Source organism: Elephas maximus, chromosome 14 (genome assembly GCF_024166365.1).
Source record: "Elephas maximus indicus isolate mEleMax1 chromosome 14, mEleMax1 primary haplotype, whole genome shotgun sequence".
NCBI lineage: Eukaryota > Metazoa > Chordata > Mammalia > Proboscidea > Elephantidae > Elephas > Elephas maximus.
Genome location: NC_064832.1, coordinates 38,877,626 through 38,902,248, shown reverse-complemented (window position 1 = coordinate 38,902,248; position 24,623 = coordinate 38,877,626). Strand labels below are relative to the sequence as shown.

At 37.8% G+C, this 24,623-nt stretch overlaps 1 protein-coding gene across 6 annotated transcripts in view; it reads left to right on the top strand.

Annotated features, from left to right (window-relative positions):
- The window catches only part of AKAP11 (A-kinase anchoring protein 11), a 68,800-nt gene that overhangs the window by 18,791 nt on the left and 25,386 nt on the right, over positions 1-24,623 (top strand). For 5 of the 6 annotated variants that reach the window (XM_049852975.1, XM_049852974.1, XM_049852973.1 and 2 more), the window contains exons 2-7: positions 4,903-5,012; positions 10,644-10,760; positions 13,677-13,724; positions 15,146-15,280; positions 16,601-16,865; positions 17,438-21,953. In XM_049852975.1, the coding sequence (XP_049708932.1) occupies positions 4,953-5,012; positions 10,644-10,760; positions 13,677-13,724; positions 15,146-15,280; positions 16,601-16,865; positions 17,438-21,953 (5,141 nt within the window). In that variant the 5' untranslated portion in view covers positions 4,903-4,952. Of the gene's footprint in view, positions 1-844; positions 1,129-4,902; positions 5,013-10,643; positions 10,761-13,676; positions 13,725-15,145; positions 15,281-16,600; positions 16,866-17,437; positions 21,954-24,623 lie in introns of those variants that run through there. The other variant, XM_049852972.1, reaches the window with a different exon arrangement.

Here is a 24,623-nt window from a genome sequence, read left to right as displayed (position 1 = left end):
TGCCCAGTGCAGTGGATCTTTTGATTTCCTGACTTACTTCCATGGGTGTTGATTGTGGATCCAAGTAAAATGAAATCCTTGACAACTTCAATCCTTTCTCTGTTTATTATGATGTTGTTTATTGGTCCTGTTTTGAGGATTTTTGTTTTCTTTATGTTGAGATGTAATCCATACTGAAGGCTGTGGTCTTTGATCTTCATCAGTAGGTGCTTCAAGTCCTCTTCACTGTCAGCAAGCAAGGTTGTGTCATCTGCCTGTTGCATTAGTCCCATATTTAAGTAGATGTGGTGGTCACCACAGATCTGCTTACCACAGCTTCTTCATTCCTGAGATTTTTTTTCAAAGAGCTGGGTTTTTATTATTAAGTAGTATCTTGTTAAGGGCTCATAGATATTCTGATCTGTGAGTTCTTGTATATTTGAAAATATCTTTCTGGTGCCTTCATAAATGAATGTCAACTTGGCTGAACATTAAAATAATTCTTGCTAAATACTTTTAGCAGCAGATACTGCGGTACTGTCCTTTGGCAGTGAGCTGTACTGTGGAGAAGTCTGGCGCAAGTGTGATTTTACCCTCTCTGGTTTACTTCTTGTGTTTTCTGCTTGGATGCCTGTCACATTCTTTGTCCTTAAAGGGTAGGAACCTGACCAGGATTTGTCTTAGTACTGATTATCATGTATCCCTGAAGCTTGGCGTGCCTTTTGATAAATTTCACTATTCCCATATCTCAGCAAATTTCTCTACTTTTATATAGTTGGATTTTTTTCTGTTTTCATTTATTCTTTTCCTCAGGGACATTTATTTTTAATCTCTGTTTTCTGTACTCTTTTTTAAATTTTTTCTGTAATTGATTTCATTTATTTTCTTCTATTCTGTGATTTTTCTTAACACTTTCCTTGATATCCCAGTGTTTTTAGTAATATCTATTCTGCTTTTTTTTTTTTTTTCCTGCTTCTGAGGAGACTTTCGGAGCTCTGGTGATGCACCGGTTAAGTGCTTGGCTGCTAACTGAAAAGTTGGCAGTTCGAACCCACACACTGGCTTTGTGGTAGAGAGACCTGGTGATCTGCTCCCATAAAGATTACAGCCTAGAAAACCCTATGGAACAGCTCTACTCTGTCGTATGGGGTCAGTATGAGTAGAAATCAACTTGTCGGCACTTACCAACAACAACAAAGGGGATTTTATTTATTCAGTGGTGGTGTTTTTGTTTTCCATTTCTTTCCTGAGCTCGAGCAGCTCACTTTTCAGTTGTTTCCTTTGTCTTATCTCTGCTTTCTTGCCTCTCATCTGCTTATTTTCAGATGGTCTGGGTTCTTTGGGTTCATTTTAATCTCTTTGCCTATTAAACAAAAACCAAACCTGTTGCTTTCACGTTGATTCCGGCTTATAGAAACCCGATAGGATAGAGTAGAACTGCCCCGTAGGGTTTCCAAGGAAGGGCTGGTGGATTCGCACTGCTGACCTTTTGGTTAGCAGCAGAGCTCTTAACCCCTGCACCACCAGGGCTCCAGTCTTTGATTATAAACACTAATGTATTTCCTGCTTGGGATTCTTACTCATACAGAATAGGGTACACAAAAAAGCATTAGGTGAAAAGGCATTCTTTACAATGCAACGGTATTCTGGGGAAAAGTACAGTATTTTTGCCTCTCTTGTGAAATCTGTCTCAAAGTACGTTCTTTCTCATATATATATATAAGATGATTAAAAAAACTTTCTCTACCTGTTACTCTTTCTCCATCTTTGCATCATTTCCAAAGGTGGGTTTTTTTTTCCTTTTTCTTTCCTTTATCAGAAGTTCAAGTTATATCATCTCATTTGAGCTTCATTTTTATGGACCGCTACAGAGATGTTCTCCAATAGATTTTTGTCTTTGTGAGGCAGTGTTTTAAGTTAAAACTGAAATGAACTGGGGCAGCTAGCAGCTTCAGATCTAGGATATTGTCTCAGAGTACCCTGCCTGTCTCTCCTTTTAACTGTTTCTTCTGCCTCAGGGCCATGTTACAACTTAAGGTGAGGAGCTTGTCTAGGCAGCCAGTCATTTTCACTCCTGGTGAAGTCTCTTATGACTAAGTGTTTATCTCTGCGCATTTGGCTTTAGTCAGCAGCTGTAAAGATAATTGCTATTTCCCAACTCTTTTCCTGACTCTGGTCTCTGGGGCAAGGTGGTTAGGAGTCTACCTCAGAGACTAGAGATGGTATGTGTACCTTTCCTCTGCCCTTCAGCAGTGTTGTTAGTAGCTGCCATCCCATCATGGCAGGGATGCATTCTGGTTTATTTAACCCCTCTCCTGTTTCTGGCATTGTTATGGATTGAATTGTGTCCCCCCCAAAATGTGTGTCAACTTGGCTAGGCCTGGATTCCCAATATTGTGTAATTGCCATCGTGTCAATTGATGTGATTTTCCTAAGTGTTGTAAATCCTTCCTCTATGATGTTAATGAGGCAGGATTTGAGGCAGTTATGTTAATGAGGCAGGACTCAATCTACAAGGTTAGGTTGTGTTTTGAGTCAGTCTCTTTGGAGATATAAAAGAGAGAAGTGAGCAGAGAGACATGGGGACCTCAGAAGCACTGAGAGTATAATGTATCCTTTGGACCCGGGGCCCCTGTGCTGAGAAGCTCCTAGACCAGGGGAAGATTGATGACAAGGACCTTCTCCCAGAGCTGGCAGAGAAAGCCTTCCCCTGGAGCTGGTGCCCTGAATTCAGAATTCTGGCTTCCTAAATTGTGAGAGAATAAATTTTTGCTTGTTAAAACCAGCCACTTGTGGTCTTTCTGTTATAGCAGCACTCGATAACTAAGACAGGCATGTAGATGGCTTCTTACTTTTCTCTCTTATAAAGTGTGGTGAACATGTCTGTCAAACCTCTACTGGCACAAACAGTTAAGCATTCAGCTGCTAACCTAAAGGTTGGCGGTTCGAACCCAGCCACCTGCTTCAAGGGAAAAAGACCTGGCCCTCTGCTTCTGTAAAGATTATAGCTAAGAAAACACTATGAGACAATTCTGCTTTGTCACATGGTGTGGCTCTGAGCTGAAATTGCCTCGATGACACCTAACAACAACAACATGCACTATATAGGAGGGGTTAAGAGCCCTGTGTTGGAGTTAGAAGATTTACATTCCATCTCAGGTCTGCCTGCCACTTACTGTGTAGGGTTGAATGAATTGTGTAACTTCCTCTTGCCTCAGTTTTTGTCATTGTAAAGCTGGAGTGGTCCTTTGCCAGTTAAAAGGATTCAATGAGATGTTAATGCAAATCTCTTAGCAATCCTACATGCTCTAGAATCTAGGATGACTTCCCAGAAGTAGAAGTGTGGGGTCAGAGTAGGAACATTTTCAGAATGTGTTTATTATAAGATTGCCCTTCAGAAGGGTGGTCCCAGTTTACTCAGGATCTGAGTTTGAGAGCTTGTGCCTTTCTGGCACCCTGGTACCGGCATCTGTATGTGCATGTTTTATGTGAGGTTAGAGGTAAGTCCATTTGTTGTGAGGTTTCTGGTGGTTGAAGAGAAAGCTGTGGGAGAGGAGAATGAGTTGGCCTGGGACAGATAAAAGGATTGTCTTCTTGCTTTGACCACACAAACATTTATACTTAAACCTTTTTTTTTTTTTTTGGTCATTTTGGTCCTCTTGATTGTTTCGGTGCATAGGTGAATATTTTAATTTTCCTTTTACCTGTCTTTTATAGTTTTCAAAGTGCCTCCATAAATTCTTTTCCATTTGATTCTCACAGTAAACTTGTCAGGTAAGTAAGATATTGTATATACCTTGAGGAGGCAGATCCAGAGACTTTGCCATCTACCCAGAGGAAACAAAGCTAATAAGTGAGAGAAAGGGGACATGAATGATGTTCTTCTGAATCCTGGGGTACTGCTTTTTAAGAGGTCACCTACCAACCTAAAAGGTCTGCAGTTTGAATCCACTAGCCGCTCCTTGCAAACCCTGTGGGGCAGTTCTTTTCTGTCCTGTAGGGTTGCTATGAGTTGAAATTAACTCAATGACAATGGGTTTGGTTTTTTTGTTTGTTTGTTTTTTAATTGGGACCTCAAACTGGCATCATGCTGAGCCTTTTTACATGATGCTACTTCAGTTTCCGTCGTTAATCAACTTTAATTGCTATAGGGGCCACTAGTTGAGGCTAGAATGCCTTTCCCTGGAACTGATGCCCTGAATTTGATTTCTAGCCTTCTAGACTATGAATGAATGAATTTCTTTTTGTTAAAGCCATCCACTTGTGGTATTTTTGTTATAGTAGCACCAGATGACTAAGACAGTCATTGAGTGTCCTGGGTTGATTTAAGCTCTCAAAGGTATTTTGGTGAAGCACGGTTAAAAAGTTAACACTTAGTTTTAGAATTTCTCCTAAGGTATGTGTCCATGTGTTTTCAGTACTGTTACTAATCACTTAAGTTGGATATTCTTTGAACTCTAGTCATTGGTACGTTCTTAAGTTTCCTATGTAAGGGATTTATTTTTATTCATCTGATCTAATTTGGTATGTACAGATTGCATATTCTCGTCTGTGTATTATCAAATCTTTCTGTCCAAGAAATAAGAATGTCTAGAACATTTTCTGTGAAGATTTTTTTGGTGATACTCTCTTTAAGATTTTAAAAAGTTTTTCAGATATTTCTTACTGAAGCTTTGTAATCAAAAAAAGGTAGTGAGATTAAATAGATACGGTGAACTACTTTATCATTTAAAAAAAATTTTTTTGTAGTAACCTGGAATCTCGTTAAACTACCAACATTCACATACTTTTCAGATATTCATGTTGAATTGCTGAGTAAAATTTTAGGACTCAAATTTTTTATGACTGAAATTATTTTAGGACACGATACTTGCCTGAATCACTAAGATCAATAAATTGTTTCCTTTTAATATTTTTTTTCAGGTGTTTCGTGGATTGACTCTTCACAGATTGTAAACAACTGCATTATAGTTATGGCGACTTTCCAAACTTTCAGAAAGAGTCACGTGAAGACTAGAGCATCTGTCAGAAGAGTGAGTTCATTGTTCTAGGTTACCTTTAGTGAGAGTTTTAATAAAAATGTTGACCATTCTTTTTGAAGCCCTGTCAAGTAACTGCGATATTCTTGTTTTTAAGTGAATCTCATTATTTAAATCAGGAACATTATTAAACAACTATAGGATTGGATTGTCTGAAAATAGTAATATGAAATCATAAGGATAACCTTATTTCCTAAAGATCACAACGCCTCTCCATTTCTTCTCAACAGGTTTTGCCATTTCTTTTTTAGTAATATCGCCGTCAGGTATATGTGTAAACTTCCTTATATACTATCAGCTTTACCCCAAAATATATAACACATAAATATGAATATATAAAATATAAAAATGAATATATAAATATTCATTCCACAAATATGAATTTGGGTGCTTATCAAATGGTATTGGATAATCAGTAGTGAGCAAATTAAATATGTTTCCTTCCTAGTCTAAAGAAGAAACGTACCTCGTCCTTGGTTACCCTTCCATTTCTTGACCTCTTTGTCTTTGCATACATTGTTCTTTTTATTTAGAAGTCCCATCTTATGAGTTCCTAATACTCCTTTATCAATTAGCTCAAGAATCACGATTTCTGTATTCATCCAGGCAGCGTTTAATCAGTTTTTCCTTTGTGCCACTATTACACACTTCACTACCGCACTCGTCGCACTATATTGTGTTATTTGTGTCCAGTTCCTTTAGTAGAATGTGAGTTCCTTGAGGGCAGAAACCAAATGATGAATCTCTGTGTCTCCTGCGTAGTACTTAGCACCGGGCGCTGAATGATGCTGACTTCTCAAGTGTTTGTCTTCCATGGCTTTCTCTTTTCTCACTATACCCGTGATCTTTGCCATTCACTTTTTCCAGGCTCTTCCTCATTTACCTTCAAATGTCTTATATATCTTTTTTTAACTTAAAACAACATCAAAAAAACTAAAAAAAGTTTCTGTTTGACTCTCTTTTTATTATGAGCTACTATTCATATTCTTTGTCCCTCCTTTTATTACCAGATAATCCGAAATGCTTACCTACTATTTCCAGTTGTCCATTTTCCTTCATAACTCTTTGTAGTATCACTATAGTAATATTTTATTTAAACTTCCAGCCAAATGCTTACATTTGTTGTGATACAGGCGAGGCTGCTATAATAAAAATGAACAAAAAAACCAAGCCCGCTGCCATTGAGTTGATTCGTAGAGTTTATAATTCCTATTGAGTTGATAGCCTAGACGACAAAGTAGAACTGCCCCATACGGCTTCCAAGGAGTGCCTGGTGGATTTGAACCGCTGACCTTTTTTGGGTAGCAGCCGCAGCTTTCAACCACCTCTCCACCAGGGTTTCCACCGCTCCGATAAAAACATAAAAACATTGCCGTCGAGTCAATTCTGGCTCATAGCGACCCTACAGGACAGAGTAGAACTGCCCCAGACTGCTATGATATTAAAAAAAAAAAAAAAAAAAAATTTTTTTTTTTTTTTAAGAGACCCCAAAATACAAGGGCTTGAACATATAAAAGTTAATTTTTCTCTCATGTCATGGTCTAGAGCAGAGCGGTCCATGCTGGTGGGGCACCTCTGTCCCACAAAGTATTCCAGGGCCCCAGGTTTCCTCCACCTTGTTGCTGTACCGTTTCCTAGTGTTGTCTCTGGAGCAACTGTGGATTTGAAACTTGAGTCATCTAGATCTGGTTTTGGACTCTGAGAAGGGGAAGGAGAGGAAGCGCAGGGCCAAGTTTGTACACCTAACTTCTGCTCATGTCCCATTAGCCTGAAATTAGGCACAAGTCCAAATCTTGTACAAAGGAAGTGAGAAAATGTGCTCTAGTGGGTCAGCCATATGCCAAGCTAAAACGTTGATGAGGGCATTACTTAAATGAAGAGGAGAATGAATATGAAGTATGGTTAAGAGTCTTTGTAAGCCCCTTTTCTAGACTTGATCATCTGCGTCGTATGGCACTGTTGACCACTCTTTACATGTTAAATTGGTGTTTGACTTGTTTTGTTACAGCGTTTTTTCTTGCCTGCCTCCTCTCTCTATAACTCCTGTCTCCTTTCCAGCTTCTAATTGTTAGTGTTATTATAAGCTTCCAGGCTGCTTTTTCATCTAGTCACTTATTTCTTCAGAGAACTAAAAAAATGTGGATTTGAGTACTAACTCTAAGATTGCAGGGTGTCTGCAAAGTTGGAAGACCTAGTTATTTTTGAACAGTATGTTAATTATATTTCTGACTACTCTGTGTTTTCAGGTTGAGTACCTTTAAATTTAGTAGGTACAGTTTTTAATCTGAGAAAAGTACAATAACTATTTTTTCTGTGTTTCCACATTTCAGAAACTGTAGTGTATTTATTATACTTTTTTCAGATTAACAATTAGACCCATAGCTTTAAATTAATAATTAAATTCGACCAATTGGTTTAAATGAATAATTATAACTGAGTAATACATACATACACACAAAATATAATAGTGAGCTGGTGACCATGCTTTCTAAGCATAATACTACCTACCCATTGATTTGAATTTACCAACACATTGCCTGAGATTAGGCAAGTAGGTAGCAGCTGAAATTTCATACAATTATTGTCTTTTGTTCTTCAACACATTTTTCATATTAGGTACTCAGTACTAAGATTTGATTTGAATTTACACCTACTCCTCACTTATTGACTATCTTATCCAACATTTCACATTTATGATGATGGTAAAAAATCTACTATCTGACTATTTTGCACAGTAATGATGTACATCTGGCAGTAATGAACACCGAGGTGTGAGGCAAGAGTAACGTTGGCTGTGATGGTTAAGGTTATGTGTTAACTTGGCGGGGCGGTGAATCTCAGTGGTTTGACATTTATGTAATGATATAATTGGGTAGTTATGTAACAATGTAATTTGGTGGTTATATAATGATGTAATTTGGCAGTTATGTAATGATACAGTCATTCTCCATTCTGTGATGTGATGTGGTCATCCTCCATTTTTGCATAATGCTGTTTTTCACATAACAGCCTTGTCTTTGGAACCTAACCATGTCAATAAGTAAGGAGTGAATGTACTTGAATCCTTGGATGCCCTGTTAGATAAAAGTGTGTGAATCCAAGTGTTACATCCTGTTTATCTGTGTATGTGTTACCAACACATACATATACCACCTTCGAGTCTCTATTGGCTAATATGGAAATTGAAAGGTGTATTTGAATTCTCTGTTAACATCTTGCCATACCTACTCCATCTCTCTCTACAACCGTATATACACATATATACACATACACTTCCCTTTTGCCAAACCATATGAAAGTAAGCTGCAGACATTATTATATTTTGCTTCTGAATACCTCAGCATGCCTCTCAAGGGCCACAGCACCATCACCACCCATATGAAAATCACTAATTCAGTATCAGCTGCTGCCGAGTCAATTCTGACTCATGGTGTCCCCATGTATGTCAGAATAGAATTGTGCTCCAAAAGGTTTTCAAAGGCTGATTTTTCAGAAGTAGGTCACCAAGCCTTTCCTCCGAAGTGCTTCTGAATGGACTTGAACCTCCAACTTTTTGGTTAGCGGCTGCATGCTTAACCGTTTCCACCACCCAGGGACTCCATACATGGATTTCTCTGCATATCTCAAGTATCCTTGTAAATTTTCCCTTGCCCTCATCTAGGATTCAGTCAAGGTTTATATACTGCATTTGACTGTTATAACCCTTTGGTCTCCCCCAATCTAGACCATTCTCAATGCCTGATTCTTCTCTCATGACAACGAGTCTTTGGAAGAGTCCAGGCCAGTTGTCCTATAGAACATTCACAGGTTCGGGGTTCATCTGTTTTCCCCTGTAATTAGGTTCAGCAAGAATATTGAGTCTGTCAGATCAAGGGCCACATATTGGTGATACCAGGCTTGACTACCAGTTGGTTAAGGTTGTAACTACCAGATGTCTTCAATATAAAGGCACGTAATCCTTTAGGAATTAATGTAATTAATAAGTGATCTGAAGAGTAATACTTTGAAGACTGTGTGAGTATCCAGTTCTTCAACAGCTTTTAACCCAGTGGTTTTAGGATTCTTTGATCCTTTCTGAAATCAGTCATTACATTCGGATTACAAAAGGGATTTTCTAATTTTGTCATTCCATCTTTGTCAGCTGGCATTTTTATGTAAAGAAGAGCTTGTCCCCCTTTACCTCCTTTTAATGGACTTGTAGATTAAAAAAAAAAAAAGGTAACTGTAATCCATTACCTATTCTTTCTGGTGCCCATTCTGATGCCCAAATGGTCCCAAGTTTGGCCAGCGGGAGCCTTTTTAAGTTGACTCCTGTGCTCTTTTAAAACGACCCAGGTAGTTTTTGAGCACTTCCTTGCATTCTGGTACGATAAGATGTTCCAGGCTTACTCCATACTTTCTCTGTGTCAGTCCTGGAACCAGGCATTTTCCCCAGGAGCTCTAGTTGTTTTTACTGGGGAATGGTATTTAGAAACCAAATTCTGGATATGGAGTACGCTCATTACACTGAGGATCATTGCTTCTAGAATCTTTCAGTGAAAAAAGGGAGGACATAAGAATCAGTTTATATTGATAGTTCAGATTCAGATTTAACATTACATCCTTTTTCCCTCTGAACTTCTTTGATTCCATATTTGTATCACGTTTTTGCAGGTGGAAGATTTTCATTAGTTTTTAATTTGTTAAAATTAGCAAACATAATATTGCATCCCTGCAATATGTAAGGTATTGAAATCTGGGGAGATAAAATGAGTAAAATACAGTCTCTCACCTTAGTAATTTGACCTAATGTGTGGAAAGGACAAATGTATATGAGCACAGTAATTGTGTGTTGCAACCTAGGTTAAGTGATCTTAATATGTAAACAGTAAGTACAGTAGGAACTTTGAGAGAGATTTATTATGACTAAGGAATGGGAAAATCTTCACAGGTCTTGGGATGGGTAGAATTTCCACAGGAACAAATAGAAAAGCAGATCAACAAGTCAGTGGGAGTGAGGTAGAAGGACGTTAATGTTCTGTTTATGTCTAAGTGTAATGAGTCAGAATCGACTTGATAGCAATAGGTTTTGGTTTTTGGATAATACTTACCATTTTCTTTATGTAACTTTTTCTCCCTTCTGTTCCTTTGCTCTTGTGACTCCCTCCTCCCCTCCAATCTGAAACACCATTCTTCATTTTCATCATACAGCTTCCTTAAGACCCTTGAAAAAACCTTAGTTTTGGTTATTTTCTCTCTTTTTTCCATGACCACCTGTGTTATAGGAGTAATTGCTATTGTTAGCATGTGTCACTATAGCTTCCAGATCATCTCCCCCCTTACATAAATTGTTGCTTCTGTTCTCCCAGTGGCTTGGGAATTAGATACCCAGCCTGTTAGATTTTAGTGTAGGTCAGAGTAAGTGAGCCTGGTGCGAGAGTCTTCCAGTGAGTTGGGTGCCTGGGATTGGTGTATGTGTTTAGGGCACGTGGTACCTGTACATTACAGCTTTTTGTTCATTTTTCTAAGCTGAGTTAAAGGTACCAAATGAATATTCTTTGGAAAATTAGTGATGCTGTAAAACTGGAGTATCTCCAGGACCTTTTACCTTGTTTTAGAATTAAATAAGGATGTCTTTTCTTTCAGAGCTTCAGTGAAGGTGTGTTCCAGTCTGTAAAGTCTTTACTGCAGAGTGAGAAGGAATTATGCAGTATATCAGCAGAGGACTGCATGAAGCAGGATGAACATGCCAAATTGACTGAGGTTTGACATTATTACTTTCTAAACCCTTTCCTAATACACAATGCATTTTCATGCATGTTTGAAGGACTGAATGATTTATTTTTAAAAAGATTAAAATCTCTACATATTAATACATGTATTAGAAGTACCTGTTACAAATATCTGATATCGTAATTAATTGTCTTTATTTACTATAATGAACATATTTAATTCCGTGCATAAACCCGTTGCTGTCAAGTCGATTCCGACTCACAGCGACCCTATAGGACAGAGTAGAACTGCCCCATAGGGTTTCTAAGGAGCACCTGGTAGATTTGAACCGCTGACCTCTTTGGTTAGCAACTGTAGCTCTTAACCACTATGCCACCAGGGTTTCCATTTTTGTTTTTCATTCAGTGCTTAGGCATTGTTAACCACTTATTGGACATATACCACTATATTAAATGATTCCTACTATATTCAATAATTGGTACTTTGATAATACATTTTTCTACTCTGAAACATGAAATATATGCCTATTTCTTGTACTCATTTTTTTGTTATTCGTTTTCTTGAATGTTTAAATTCAGTGCTTTGATTTAAAGTGAAATACTAGTGATAAACTTACCTTGGAATAAAGAATACTTTATTACTTGAGACTGTTAATGAGCTTTGGATAAGATGTACAACTTGCTCACCTATTTCACCTACATCCAATATTTTCTCAAATTTATCAAAAGGAGTAAGATTTTTTCTACACCGTTTCTATAGCCATTATCATATATATGTTACAGAATAATAGAAATAAGGTTATCAGGTTGCTGCAGGTCAAAACTGATGAATATGTTAAAAAATTTTTTTCTGAAATAAGAGTTCTAAAAAGAAATCTTGATTATTCTTGGCTTCGTGAGTGATTTTCTTTTCTATTCCCTGAGAAACATCATCTGACATAGTTGCACAGGGAGATGAGCACACCCTGTAGAATCTTTGATCAGAGCCTTTTTTTCTTGTGTTGACCACATTTCTTCAGCTTTTCACTGTTATCTTCTTTGTTATCCCTTTTCACTTTATCTTAGTAAAGCAAAACTAGTCTTAATCTACTCAGTTGTTCCCATGTGTGACAAGTCTCCCGTGTCCTTCTGCCCTTAAACAGTTTTCCAGCCAGTATCTCTAAGGCCTCTTACGTAGTGCCTTTCAGAGCCCACATTCCTTGGCCAGGCCTTCCTTGATAAAGGGGAAATATAAAACTATGGGCATTTTCAGAACCCCATGTCAGCTTATTTTCTCTTTTGTATTCAGTAAAAGGAAACTTGAAAAAAATAGAAGCAGTTTCTGTCCACTTTAGGGTGTACATCTCAAAATATCTTTTGGAAGAAGGAAGGAGGTGAATAATATTGAGTATTACGTGTGAGGCACTTTCCTCCCCGCTATCTAATCAACCCTCGCAACTGTGGGAGAGAAATTGTATGCCTGAATTTTTATACGTGATGAGAAGTAATTTACCTAGACAGCTGGAAATTAACTGCGACATTTCTGTGAAATAATAACAATTGATCAGAATAAAGATCCCAGGGAAATTTAAGATTCTGACTTGCTTTTGAATAAAAGTATATTCAGTGTTGCTTTATGTTTAAATGTTATATATTTTTAGCTATAGTATTTGCTTAGTAAACAGTTCATTATTCCATCTTCAAATGGAAAAAAGTCTCTTTCTATGATGCCAAAGAGATTCTAAATTATAAAAATAACACTTATTTTTTCAGATATTATAGTAGTATTATTCCTTATGGATAAATGAAAAAATACTGAAAGTATATAAAAAAGAAAATAACTATAATTAATCCTATGAAATGAAATAAGAAGAAAAACCACAGGGGGAAAGAGCAGAAACGATAAGGTCACCTACAGCTTCATCATCCAGAGTTGATCACAACTTATAGTTTGGTGTGTTGTTTTCCAGTATTATCTTTCAGGCATATATACATATATTTTAAATGAGGTTGAAATTCTGTACATACTCTTTATGCATTTTCTGTGACTTGTCCATTTTACTTAATGATGTGACATTTCGTCACACCATTAGATACTCTTTAAAATTTTAATTTATGTAAACTCCTGTAGAGTAATCTCTGTGTATGGGCACTGAAGGAAATAAATGATGAGTCAGTGAGGAGGCAGCCCTGAGGGTCTACCCAGGGAAGCTCTCCCCAAGGAGTTGATATTTGAGCTGGGATTTGAAGAATGAGGAGGAGCTAGAGACGTAAGCATCCAAGGAAGAGAGATTGAGGCCCCATCCACTGCCGTTGAGTCGAATGTCACTCATAGCAACCCTACAGGACAGAGTAGAACTTTCTCATAGGGTTTCCAAGGCTGTAAATCTTTATGGAAGCAGATTATCACACCTTTCTCCCCCATCCTAAGATTGAGGCAGGGGGGACCACAGTGTGGAGAAGTGAGGCATGAAAGTACCAGATGTGGTCCAGTCCCAAAAAGGTGACCCATGTGTTGAATGAAAGTGAGAAAAGGTCTCAAGGCTCCAGCTAACCTGCAGCTTTTGGGCCTCAGTCAGAACTTTGCCCTGGGAAGCCATGGAAGTATTTGACAGGGAAGTGACATGACAGTTATTGGGGATCAAGTGGGAGAGGACTGGAGCCCTGCAGGTGAGAGATGGTGGCGGTGAAAAGGCAGAGACGTGGGTATATTTGGAATATGTGTTGGAGGTAGAATTGATTGAACTTGCTAATGAGGTGGATGTGGGGGTGTTTTAAGAATTGCATCATGGAGCCAAATCTTTGATGAAAAAACTTTTTGATCATATTTGAAAAAATTATTATCCGGTCCAAGGCAGTCAGTATTTTTATACTTCAGGTGCTTCTTTCCTGTTTCTCAGCTCTGTCAAAAATCTGAGACAAAACTTAAAAACTCAAATTAATGAAGTTTTATTTGTATTTTATTCAGGTCACATTTCTAGGTTTTAATGAAGAAACAGATGCTGCTCATATACAGGTATGATCAATTATTGAACTGGGAAGAACTGTGAGACTGAAAATTTTGCCTTAGTAGCCTAAAATTTACACTAAACTCCTCTGGTATTTTTTCTGTTTAAAGTTAAAAGCTGACATTTGAGGTCAACTTTTGAGTGTGTTTTGGACGTTTTCACTTTTTTTTTTTTTAGTGTTTTTGTTTGAGGATTCTTGTTAAGGGAAGCAGCTACAAAAGTTACTTATCTGAGAAGGTTGCAAACCACAAGCTGACTTTATCTCCACTCTGTGTATAATATAGAATGTAAAACTTGCTTTTTTATTTAGATGGTTTCTATAATCTGGTTTTAACAGCAAAAATTCATATATTTTTAATTGAGATAGAGTTGAATTTAAAAGATAAAATTTGTAAACAGTGATGATTAACCAATAGAAAAATTTTAGCCCGTTTGATTTAGGCAGGCATTTACAAAGGAACTGATACTTGAGATTAGGTTCAGTGAAGGAGGGCTTAGCAGTTACATAAAGAGTGGCTGAGCTTGTGTGCATGTGGTAGGTGTACTTTTTTTTTTTTTTGTCTTGTGCTGCTTCTTGCAAAATGTGTCATTGCCATGTGCTTCCTTTTGTGGGAGTAAGCGTCTTCTAATAGAGAAAGAAATAACGCCATTCAGTTCTTTCTGAACAATGTATCTAGTGATTATTAATGAAAATGTTATGTATCTTGATGGTGCTGTTACTTGAAGGAAATAGTTTGGACAAAAGGAAAATACTCCTGAGAGCATGAGGCTGAAAAGAGGAGTGTCCCAAAGTATTTCTCGAATACCTTGCTTCCATTTTAAGTGTTACTGATAAAACCGTGTTAATATATAAAGGAAAATGCTCTAGGAGGGGTCAAAGGTTTTAAAAAATTCTTTAACTGTGTAAAATATTTACATAAAAAGGGCAAAAAAAAAAACCCCATAATAAACTATTTCGTTTTCCTTTACATCTTCACCAAGTTTTCATTTGTAGGCTAGTACTGTACCTTGGAGAGGAAAGGCAGAAAGATGGACTTGTATTTTATAAACTTAAAACTTAAGCTCTGAGGGAGTACATTGCCAGGAAGCCTGTGTGAAAAATCCCAGAATTTAACCTAAGAACTGCATGTTGGCATTTGCAAAACATAAGTTATTAAATGCCTAATTGTCATAGATGTGTGAGGTACCATATAGAATTTTTTTTATAGCATGATATCTACATATTGAAAAGTCTACAGGAATGGCCAGTATTAAAATATTAATTTTACTATATTTTATGTTCTTTAAAAATGGATTATCTGAGGATGATAAGTTGCATATGTCAACTATAATGACTCAGAAAATGTATTTACCAGTTATGATATCTTTATAGGGTCCACGTTATAAGAACCTTAAAAATGTTACTTATTGTGTTATTATTTTAAATTAGGATTTAGCTGCAGTGTCTTTGGAACTTCCAGATCTTCTGAATTCACTCCACTTCTGCAGTCTAAATGAAAATGAAATTATTTGTATGAAGGATATAAAAAAACCATCAGAAATGAACAGTGGTCCTCTAACTCAGGTAGCCTTGAAAGATCATTTTTAATGAGTTTTTCAGGGCAAATTTTATAATGGCATTTGGTCCGGAGTATTAAACTTTTAAATGCTTGAATAAAGTTTCTTTTTTTAATGGTGTCTCAAGGAAGTATTCATAAGAAACCTAACTCATGAAGCATTGAAATTATTGAAGGATAGAGTAATTTTGGTTATAGCTTAAAATTAGATTTTCTATGTATGAAGTTCTGTAAATGGTATGCAAGTATGTATTACTTTTTTTTTCCAGAAAATTCGTTATTTCAGAATTTCTTGAACTATCCTTGTATAAGCTATAGAGACCTTTCCTTTTTATGGCTGTTCCCACATTTGTAAAAATACTATGTTTTAGAGAATGTACTTCAACTAATTTTCTGATTTAAAAAAACCCCACTTAAGGGGACTGTCTGATGTCGCATTATTTCAGACAGGTGGTTATTTGGTAACATTGAACTTTTACTTGTTTGCCAGATATGCTCTTGCTGATAGCGCATCAAAGAAAAAATATTTGCATTTTAGGAGGTAAAGCATTTACAGTTCATCCCTCAGGTCCAAAATTAGCCACATTTATTCTAGGTCTAAAAGAGGACTGTGTTCATCATGAGGTCTATAGATGGAAGTGGAACTGCAGGTCTCATTTCCTTAATTACATTCTTTATTCATATTTACTATGCTTTATTTGTTAGGACTTAGGACATGATTAACTATTACACATGGTTTCTAGTTTTTTTTGAATTAAGTGATTTGTCAGCATGTGCGTTTTTAAGATAATATGTGTAGGAAAAAAATCTGGTGACTTGTATTCTTAGTCAAAGCTAACATTATTATAAGTTGTATTACTAGGGAAATTTAGGTAAAAGGAGGGACAGTTCCTTTATTGTGACAGGAGAGAAGATGACATCATGCCAAAAGCTGAAGGAACATGGAGTACAAAAATAAAATATAAGAAGGTTCCTGCCCTCAAGCAGCTTACAATTGAGCTGGTGAAATAGGTGAATGATTAAGAAAAATCATAGGGCTGTACAACAATACAGGAAAACATAATTGCCAAAGAAGTGGGGGTAGAATGTAAGTTCTGTAATATTTTAAGAAGATAGAATAGGTAGAATTTGAATACGTGGGTCAGAAAAAAATGGGAGAAAAAGAAATTGGGAAATGAGAGCCGTTGTAGAGAAACGTTACAAAGCCTTTTGTGATGCGTGCGTTTCTTGTGTTTTTCTAAGATTGTCTTATTTCTAGGCTTTACTTCTTGATAATGTTTTATATTTGAAATTGAAATTGTTTTCTACCATCTCTCATCTTCCCCAAGAGTCATCATCCTGGAATGCTTTGTGTCATGAGAGTGTCACCTACGTTACCAAGACAAAGAATTGATTTTATATTTAGTCTCCTAAGTAAATATGCTACTGGTATACGATACGCCCTGGAAACATACTTGCACCAGAAGGGCCAACTTGAGACCACAAATGAAGATGATGACGATACTAACCAGTCAGTGTCTTCCATAGAGGATGACTTTGTCACTGCTTTTGAGCACTTAGAGGAAGACGAGACTTCAAAGCCGTGCAATGATGGTTTGTTTTCTACCAGACTTGTTCTTAAAATAGGGGATGAAAATTTAAAGTTCACTTTTGAAAGTTTTATGGTAGACTTGTTCAATTGAAATTTGATCCAATTTAAACATTTTATGTTTCTTGTCTGAATTCCTGAGGATTTAATTTTTTGTAATCTTTAAGTTTATAGTTGTTACAGTTTTAGTTTTGATGTTTGTTTTCTCTTAGGCAGTGCTGTCTAAGCACTGTTTACCCCATTATCTCAAGTGTCTGAAACATGGCTAGGTTCACATTTCAGAAGAATTAGCTGGAAAAGGCTCCATGTTAGAGTCTCTAACACACGGGACAACATGCTAAGCATGCCAGTAGACCAACCATCCCTGGACGTATGGGAAAATTAAAGTATCTTAGTAAAAGGTGTATTCGCTTCCAAATGTGACTTGGGATGAACTTTTCTATTAGATAGCATAGTTTAGAAGACACTTAAACGTTATAAATCAATACCTCGTGCTTTTAAAGTCAACTTACTGGTTAAGTTAATTAAAAAAAATTCTGTTGATGCATAATTTAACTACTTTACCCCTTTCCTATAGGAATAAACATTTCTGCATTAAGGAACCAGTGTGATGCTGCTTCACAGACTGTTTCTGGTCACCACTTAGAAACCCATGATTCAAGGGTTCTGGTTAGCTCTGGGCAGCAGAAGTCATTGGCTAAACCCTCAACTTCCTTAATAAACATTCTGGGACACAAAGAACCACCTTCTGTGAAAGCTTCAGTTACAACATCCATTTCTGAGCCTTGGATCCAGAGGAGTTTCTATAGGTCAACTAATGCCTCAGACAAAGGTAGTGAGATACAGAAAACATTTGTTTCTTCTTCCCCTGCATACTCTTCTGAATCAGAATGCTCAAGTCCAAGTCCTGTTATTTTCTTGGATGAAGAAGGATATCAAAAAAGTTTAAAAGCAAAACTTGAGCTGCCTAAAATTCCTGTGATGAAGGATGATATAGAAGATTCAGACTCAGAAGTAAGTGAGTTTTTTGATAGTTTCGATCAGTTCGATGAACTAGAACAAACTGTAGAAACTCCTTGTCTATTTATAAAAGATCCTGCCATAGAGAAGCCATCACAAAAGAAACGGCACAAACATGAAAAATCTTGTTCTGTAACCACTACTATGAATCCTCAAAAGTTCAAGTTCGATCGTCCAGCTCTCCCAGCTAATGTTAGAAAACCAACTCCGCGGAAACCAGAATCTCCATACAGTCACCTGTGCGACGCTCCCGATTCTCCGCGCCCAGTGCAGGCATCCGGGGAAGACAGTGGCTTGTTCAGCCCCATTCGATCCTCTGCTTTTAGCCCTCTTGGAGGCTGTACTCCTGCCGAATGTTTTTGCCAAACACATACTGGTGGAGGTAGGGTTCATGAAAATCACGAATCTGTTTATTACACTTACGAAGATTATGCAAATAGTGTTTCACGTGAAGTTCTTGATTCGGTTCTTCGCACCCAGCATTCTAATGCATTATCCGACATGGACAGTATTAGAGGTGGAGAAAACAGAACTGTAGCTCTTAAGCATGGGGACCTTGATCAAAACAGTAAATCTAAAAATAAATCCTTAATGATTAAAGATAGTATTCAGAAGTTTGCAGCAGATCTTGTGGAGAAAAGTTTTGGCGGTGCATTTAAAGACTTACAGAAAGGGGTCTCTTCGTGCACCAATGCCTTGTGCCACTTAGCCATCAGATTGACATCATCTGTTTTTCAGATGGCGTTTAACGAACTGAGACGGCAGCGTGCATTCTCCCTGAAAGAGCGTGCTATTGGTGGCCTGGCTAATTTCTTGGTGAGTGAAGCTTTGTCGAATGCTTTAAAGGACTTGCAGTATGTGAAGAAGCAGATATTTACAAATACAGTAGCTAGGTTTGCTGCAGACCTTGCCGAAGAGCTGGTTTTCGAAGGCGTCATGGAAGTGTGCCAGTTTTCATATCCTCCCACGTCGGCATTTCCACAGTGCTGGTCATTTGACTCTGAAGACAAAGTCGTGAAATCGTATGCAAAAGACTTGTCTGAATCTGTAATACAGGAAGCATTCATTGAGCTATCGCAAGTTGATGTGACCTTTACAACAAAAGCAGCAGTTAGCGTTTCTTCGGATAACAGAAAATATGTGACTGCAGAAAACCTAGTGCCAGCAACGCAGACCTTCACCTTTTCCCCTGCTTTTAACAGTCAAGCTATTACAGTGACAAAACCGATACAGGAATATAAAAAAGAATACACAGTACAGCAGGCCTTGTTTTGTACTTCTGGCATTGTTACATCTATACCAGTGCCCTTGGCAGGAGGTGCCCTTCTCCCATATCATATTTCATCTAAAATGTATCAGGCAAAGTCTCAGCTGTCATCTGACGATAGTAGTTCAAGTGGTGATTTGACCCAAGCTTGTGTTACCACAAAAAACAAAGAAGGGGAAGTAGCTTGTCTCAGAAATATTTGTTTACCTGCAGATTCAGAACACAGCCTAAGTAACCGGAATGATTTTAAACCAACTCACGATGATACTGAAATGCAGAATTCTTCAGAATTCACAAGTGATCCTGCGATTATTAGCAACTTTTCTGGAGCAATGGTGCATACAATAGTAAATGAAACTTTAGAGTCAATGACATCATTTGGTGTTACAAAAACAGTTGATAAACACACAGATTATTTAACTAAAACCATAGAGGAGAAAAGCCCTCTTTTCCACTGTGATCGAGCAGCACTGCAACAGAATGACGCTAGCTCTAAGGACATGTTTGCTGACCAACTATCTAAATCTATTATTAAACATTCCACAGACACAAGCAAATCAGTGATTGTAAATACAGATAAAAATGTGGTGAACAAGGAAGGCTTGCCTGTTCCTGGAGAAGAGTCACAGTTGACCTTGGAAAAGTTCCCCAAATTTTTGGACACTCGAGATGGTTATGCACTTTCAGTAGGAAAGGATTGTGCCCCAGAATGTAAAGGCCCCACGACTCATGTCTTTTCTATAGAGACACCAGCACCATGTCCAGCTCTGACAGTTCAAAAATCTGACTTGAAGGGACTTGCCAAGGAGAAACCAGTGAAGAAACATAGTTTAAATGATACTGCACTAGAGCCCTTGTCTTTTGAGCAAGAAAGTTCCTTTCCTCATTCACACACTTTCACATCTACAGTGCTTACCTGTGTAGATGGTTTGCATGTGGAAGATAAACAGAAAATGGGAGACGGGAATGTCATACCTGAAACTCCTCCATCAACTCCTCTAGTCCCATCCCAAGCAGGTTCTGAGTGGGATATCAAGAAGTTAACCAAAAAGCTCAAGGGAGAATTAGCAAAGGAGTTTGCACCTGCTACACCTCCTTCTACGCCTCACAACCCATCTGTTGGTAGTTTGTCTGAAAATGAACAAAATACCTTAGAAAAAGAAGAGTTTATGTTGAAGCTCATGAGATCTCTTTCAGAAGAAGTGGACAGTAGCGAAGGTGAAGAGCACCCAGAAGTGGACGTGAAGTCAGAGCACTCAGGGAAGAAAGTTCAGTTTGCAGAAGGGTTAGCTACACACATAATTTCTCTTGCAACTGAAATGGCAGCTTCTCATTTAGATAATAAAGTAACTCAAGAACCCAAGGTTAAAAGCCCTTACTTCAACGGGCAAAGTCAAACAAATGTATCTCCTCTGTTTTTAAATTGCTCAGATGAAAATTTACAAGCATTATGGAATTTTGCAGGTGATATGGCAGCAGAGGTGATTACAGAAGCAGAGAAGATAGCAAAACTTAGAAGTTGTGTGCTTTCCAGGCACAGGAAGAACAGTTGTTATGCTGATGGTTTCTGTTTCAAAAGAGGTGACCTGCATGGTAGGTCAGAAGAGAAGTTGGATATAGAGGCTGTAGCGCATCCAAGAGAAGTGGGTCCATTTATTCTTTCCTTACCACCCAGTGCTTGTATGTCAGGCCTGACGTATAAGTATCCCAGCTGTGAAAGTGTGACAGATGAATATGCAGGTCACATTATCCAAACCCTAAAACAGGAAGGTGGGGATAGTGAGCTAATAATGGATCAGTATGCCAATAGACTTGCTTATAGATCTGTGAAATCAGGATTACAGGCAGCAGCTAAGACAGCCAAAACAAAGTGCAACTCAAAAACATTCCCTGAGCAAGGCTCACCCGAGAAAACCAAGGACGAGCTGTTAACGTTCTTAAATAAAGAACACCACCAAGAAGTAGATAAAAAAAGTAAAAGGAAAGGAGGCTACTGTTGTAAAAATCAGAGTTGTGAAAGGACACAGAATGTGTATAGAAACAAATACTCTGAACTGTGTAGCTTTTCGGCCTCTCTTGCTCACAGCATAACAAGAGATGTTAAAAAAGAGCTAACAGCGCCTACAGTTGGGTTGCCAAAATCCTCAACGGATTCTTGCCTTTATGAAAAATTTGGATGTGATGAAGATCCCGAGTCTCACATTGAACCAGAATTTCCTAAGCCCCTTCAGCCTTCCTCGGAAAATCACAGATTTTACCACAGTGTTGGTAGCTTAAATGACTATGGTTGTGGAGAGAATGTTCAAACTGTAGAACAGTATGCTACAAAAGTAGTGGATGACACCTTAGAGCTAAGTTTAGAGTCTGCAGCTTTCCAAGTGTCTGAGACCACAAAATCAGCAGATAGGGTTACTTATGCAGAAAAGTTGTCACCTCTTATCAGCCAAGCTTGTAGGTATTGTAACCTTAAAGAGCTCCATGACTGCACTGGCTGTTCATCTCAGCACTTGTTCAGACAGGACGCAGTTGCTAGTAGTAAGCCAGTTTCTAACTCAAAATACAACATCTACCAGAAATCTAGAATTTTTCATCTTGATGTTCCCCAAATTCATGTTAATCTTGATAAGAAGGCAGTGCTTGCTGAGAAGATTGTTGCTGAAGCTATTGAAAAAGCAGAGAGAGAGCTGAACAATGCCAGTTTGGCAGCTGATAGTGGAATTGGACAGGAAGGCGTTAGCTTTGCTGAAAGCCTCACCGCGGAAATAATGACGTCAGCAATGACTACTGTTGGACATGCCGTTAGCAGGTGAGTTTCAAATTTCTTTTGGGACTTCGTGATAAAATGAAAAGGTATATTTGATCACAAATGTTTTAGATCTTCAGAAAGGCACCCTAAATTAACTAAGTTAACAAAAATGTCCTTGTTTTATATGTGTGTTATTTCATGTCCTACACAGGGCTGTTACATATATTGTCTCATGATCCCACAGTAGCCTTTTGAGGGAAGGTATTACCCATTTACAGGGCTGGAACATGAGGCTTAGAGAAAGGATAAACAATTTGTCCCAGTTCACACAAGGTGATGCTAAATCAGAGAAACATTTGGAGAATTTTATATACAAATGCAGTCATGCATCGCTTAACGTCCACAATATGGTCTGTGAAATAGGATGTTTCGTGATTTGGACGTTGTGTGAACACCAAATTATGGATGAAGTTCTTTTCAGGCATTTGCTTCTAGAATAAGGAGGTTTTGTCCATATTAAATATTTGCTGAGGCAAATAACCTCCCTTTACAAATTAGTTTATCTAAGGGTTTAACAGGAGCCCTGGTGGCACAGTAGTTAAGAAAGCTGCTGCTCACCAAAAGGTTGGCAGTTCAAATCACCATCCAGTCCTTGAAAACTCTCTGGGGCAGCTCTACTCTGTCCTGTAGGGTTGCTGTAGGGTTGGAATGACTAATGATGTTGAGCATCTTTCATGTGCTGATTGGCCATTTCACAATTTTTTTGGTGAAACACCAAGTCATTTGCTCATTTTTGGAGTTTTTCTTTGTTGTTATTACTGAATTATTAAGAGTTCTTTATATATTCTGGATATCAATCCTTCATCAGATATATAATATGCAAATATTTTCTTCTCTGTGTTGTCTTCCTACTCTTGACAGTGTTCTTTGGTGCATATGATTTTTAATTTTGATGAAGACCTGTTTACCTATTTTTTTAAATTACTGCCTGGCTTTTTGTGTTATATATAATGTCTTAGTTATATGAACCAAAAAAAGCAACAAAAATAAAAACCCCTGATGCTGTTGAGTTGATTCTGACTCATAGTGACCCTATAGTTATCTAGTGCTGCTGTAACAGGAGTACCACAAGTGGATGGTTTTGGCAAACCGAAATTTATTCTCTCAGTTTAGGCTAGAAGGCTAGAAGTGTGAAATCAGGGTACTTGCTCCAGGGGAAGGCTTTCTGTCTCCATGGGCTCTGAGGGAAGGTCCTTGTCATCAATCTTACCCTGGTCTAGGGGCTTCTCAGCACAGGGACCCAGGTTCAAAGGACACACTCTGCTCCTGGTATTTCTTCTCTGGTGGCATGAGGTCCCTCTCCTCTCTGCTCACTTCTCTAGTCTTATGTCTCAAAAGAGATTTACTCAGGATAAATCTAATCCTGTAGATTGTGTCCTGCCTCGTTAACGTAACTGCCTCTAATCCTGCCTCATCAGCATCTTAGAGGTTAGGATTTACAACACATAGAATAAATGCATCAGGTCACAAAATGGAGGACAACCACACAATACTGGGAATCATGGCCTAGACAAGTTGACATACATTTTTGGGGGCACAGTTCGGTCCTAACATGGAAGAAATCTAAAGAATCTAAGATCATGAAGCTTTCCTCTCAAAAGTTTTGTAGTTTTAGATCTTAGATTTTGATCCATTTTGTGTTGATTTTTGTAGTATATTGTGTCAGGTAAGGGTCCAACTTCATTCTTTGGCCTGTGGATATCTGGTTTTTCTAGCACCATTTGTTAAAGACTGCCCTTTCCCCCATTGAATAGTCTCGGCATTCTTGTCGAAAATCAGTTGACTGTGTATGTGAGGTTTTATTTCTGGGCTCTTTTGTTCTACTGCGTTGGTTTATGTCTGTCCTTATTCCATTACTACACTGTTTTGATTACTGTAGCTTTTTAGTAAGTTTTGAAATTAGATTTGTGAGTTCTTCATTATCAATATTGTTTTGGCTATTCAGCGTTCCTCGAAATTCAATACAAATTTTAGGATGGATTTTTCTATTTCTATGAAAAACTCCATGGAGATTTTCATACAGATTATATTGAATCTGTATGTTGCTTTGGGTAGTATTGTCATCTTAACAATATTAAGTCTTCCAATCCATGAACATAGGATGTCTTTCCATTTATTTAGATCTTATTAATTTCTTTCAGTTAAATTTTGTAGTTTTCAGTATACAAGTCTTTCACCTCCTTGGTTAAATTTGTTCCTAAATATTTTTCTTTTTGATGCTGTTTTAAATGGAATTTTTTTCTTTTTTTAAATTTCCTTTCAGATTGTTCATTGCTAGTGTATAGAAACCCTGGTGGCGTAGTGGTTAAGTGCCACGGCTGCAGTTCAAATCCTCCAGGCGCTCCTTGGAAACTGTATGGGGCAGTTCGACTCTGTCCTATAGGGTCGCTATGAGTCGGAATCGACTCTACGGCGCTGGGTTTGGTTTGGTTTTTTTTTTTAAGCGTACAGAAAAAGTTGACTTTTGTGTGTTGACTTTGTATCCAGAGATAACTTCTTTCCAATTTGGATACCTTTTATTTCTTTTTCCTTTTTTGTCTAATTGTTTTGGCTAGAACTTGCAGTACTGTGTTGGCTAGAAGTGGTGAGAGTGGGTTCCATATCTTAGGGGAAACACTTTCAGTCTTTCACTGTTGAGTATGATGTTAAAAGCTGTGGGGTTTTCACATA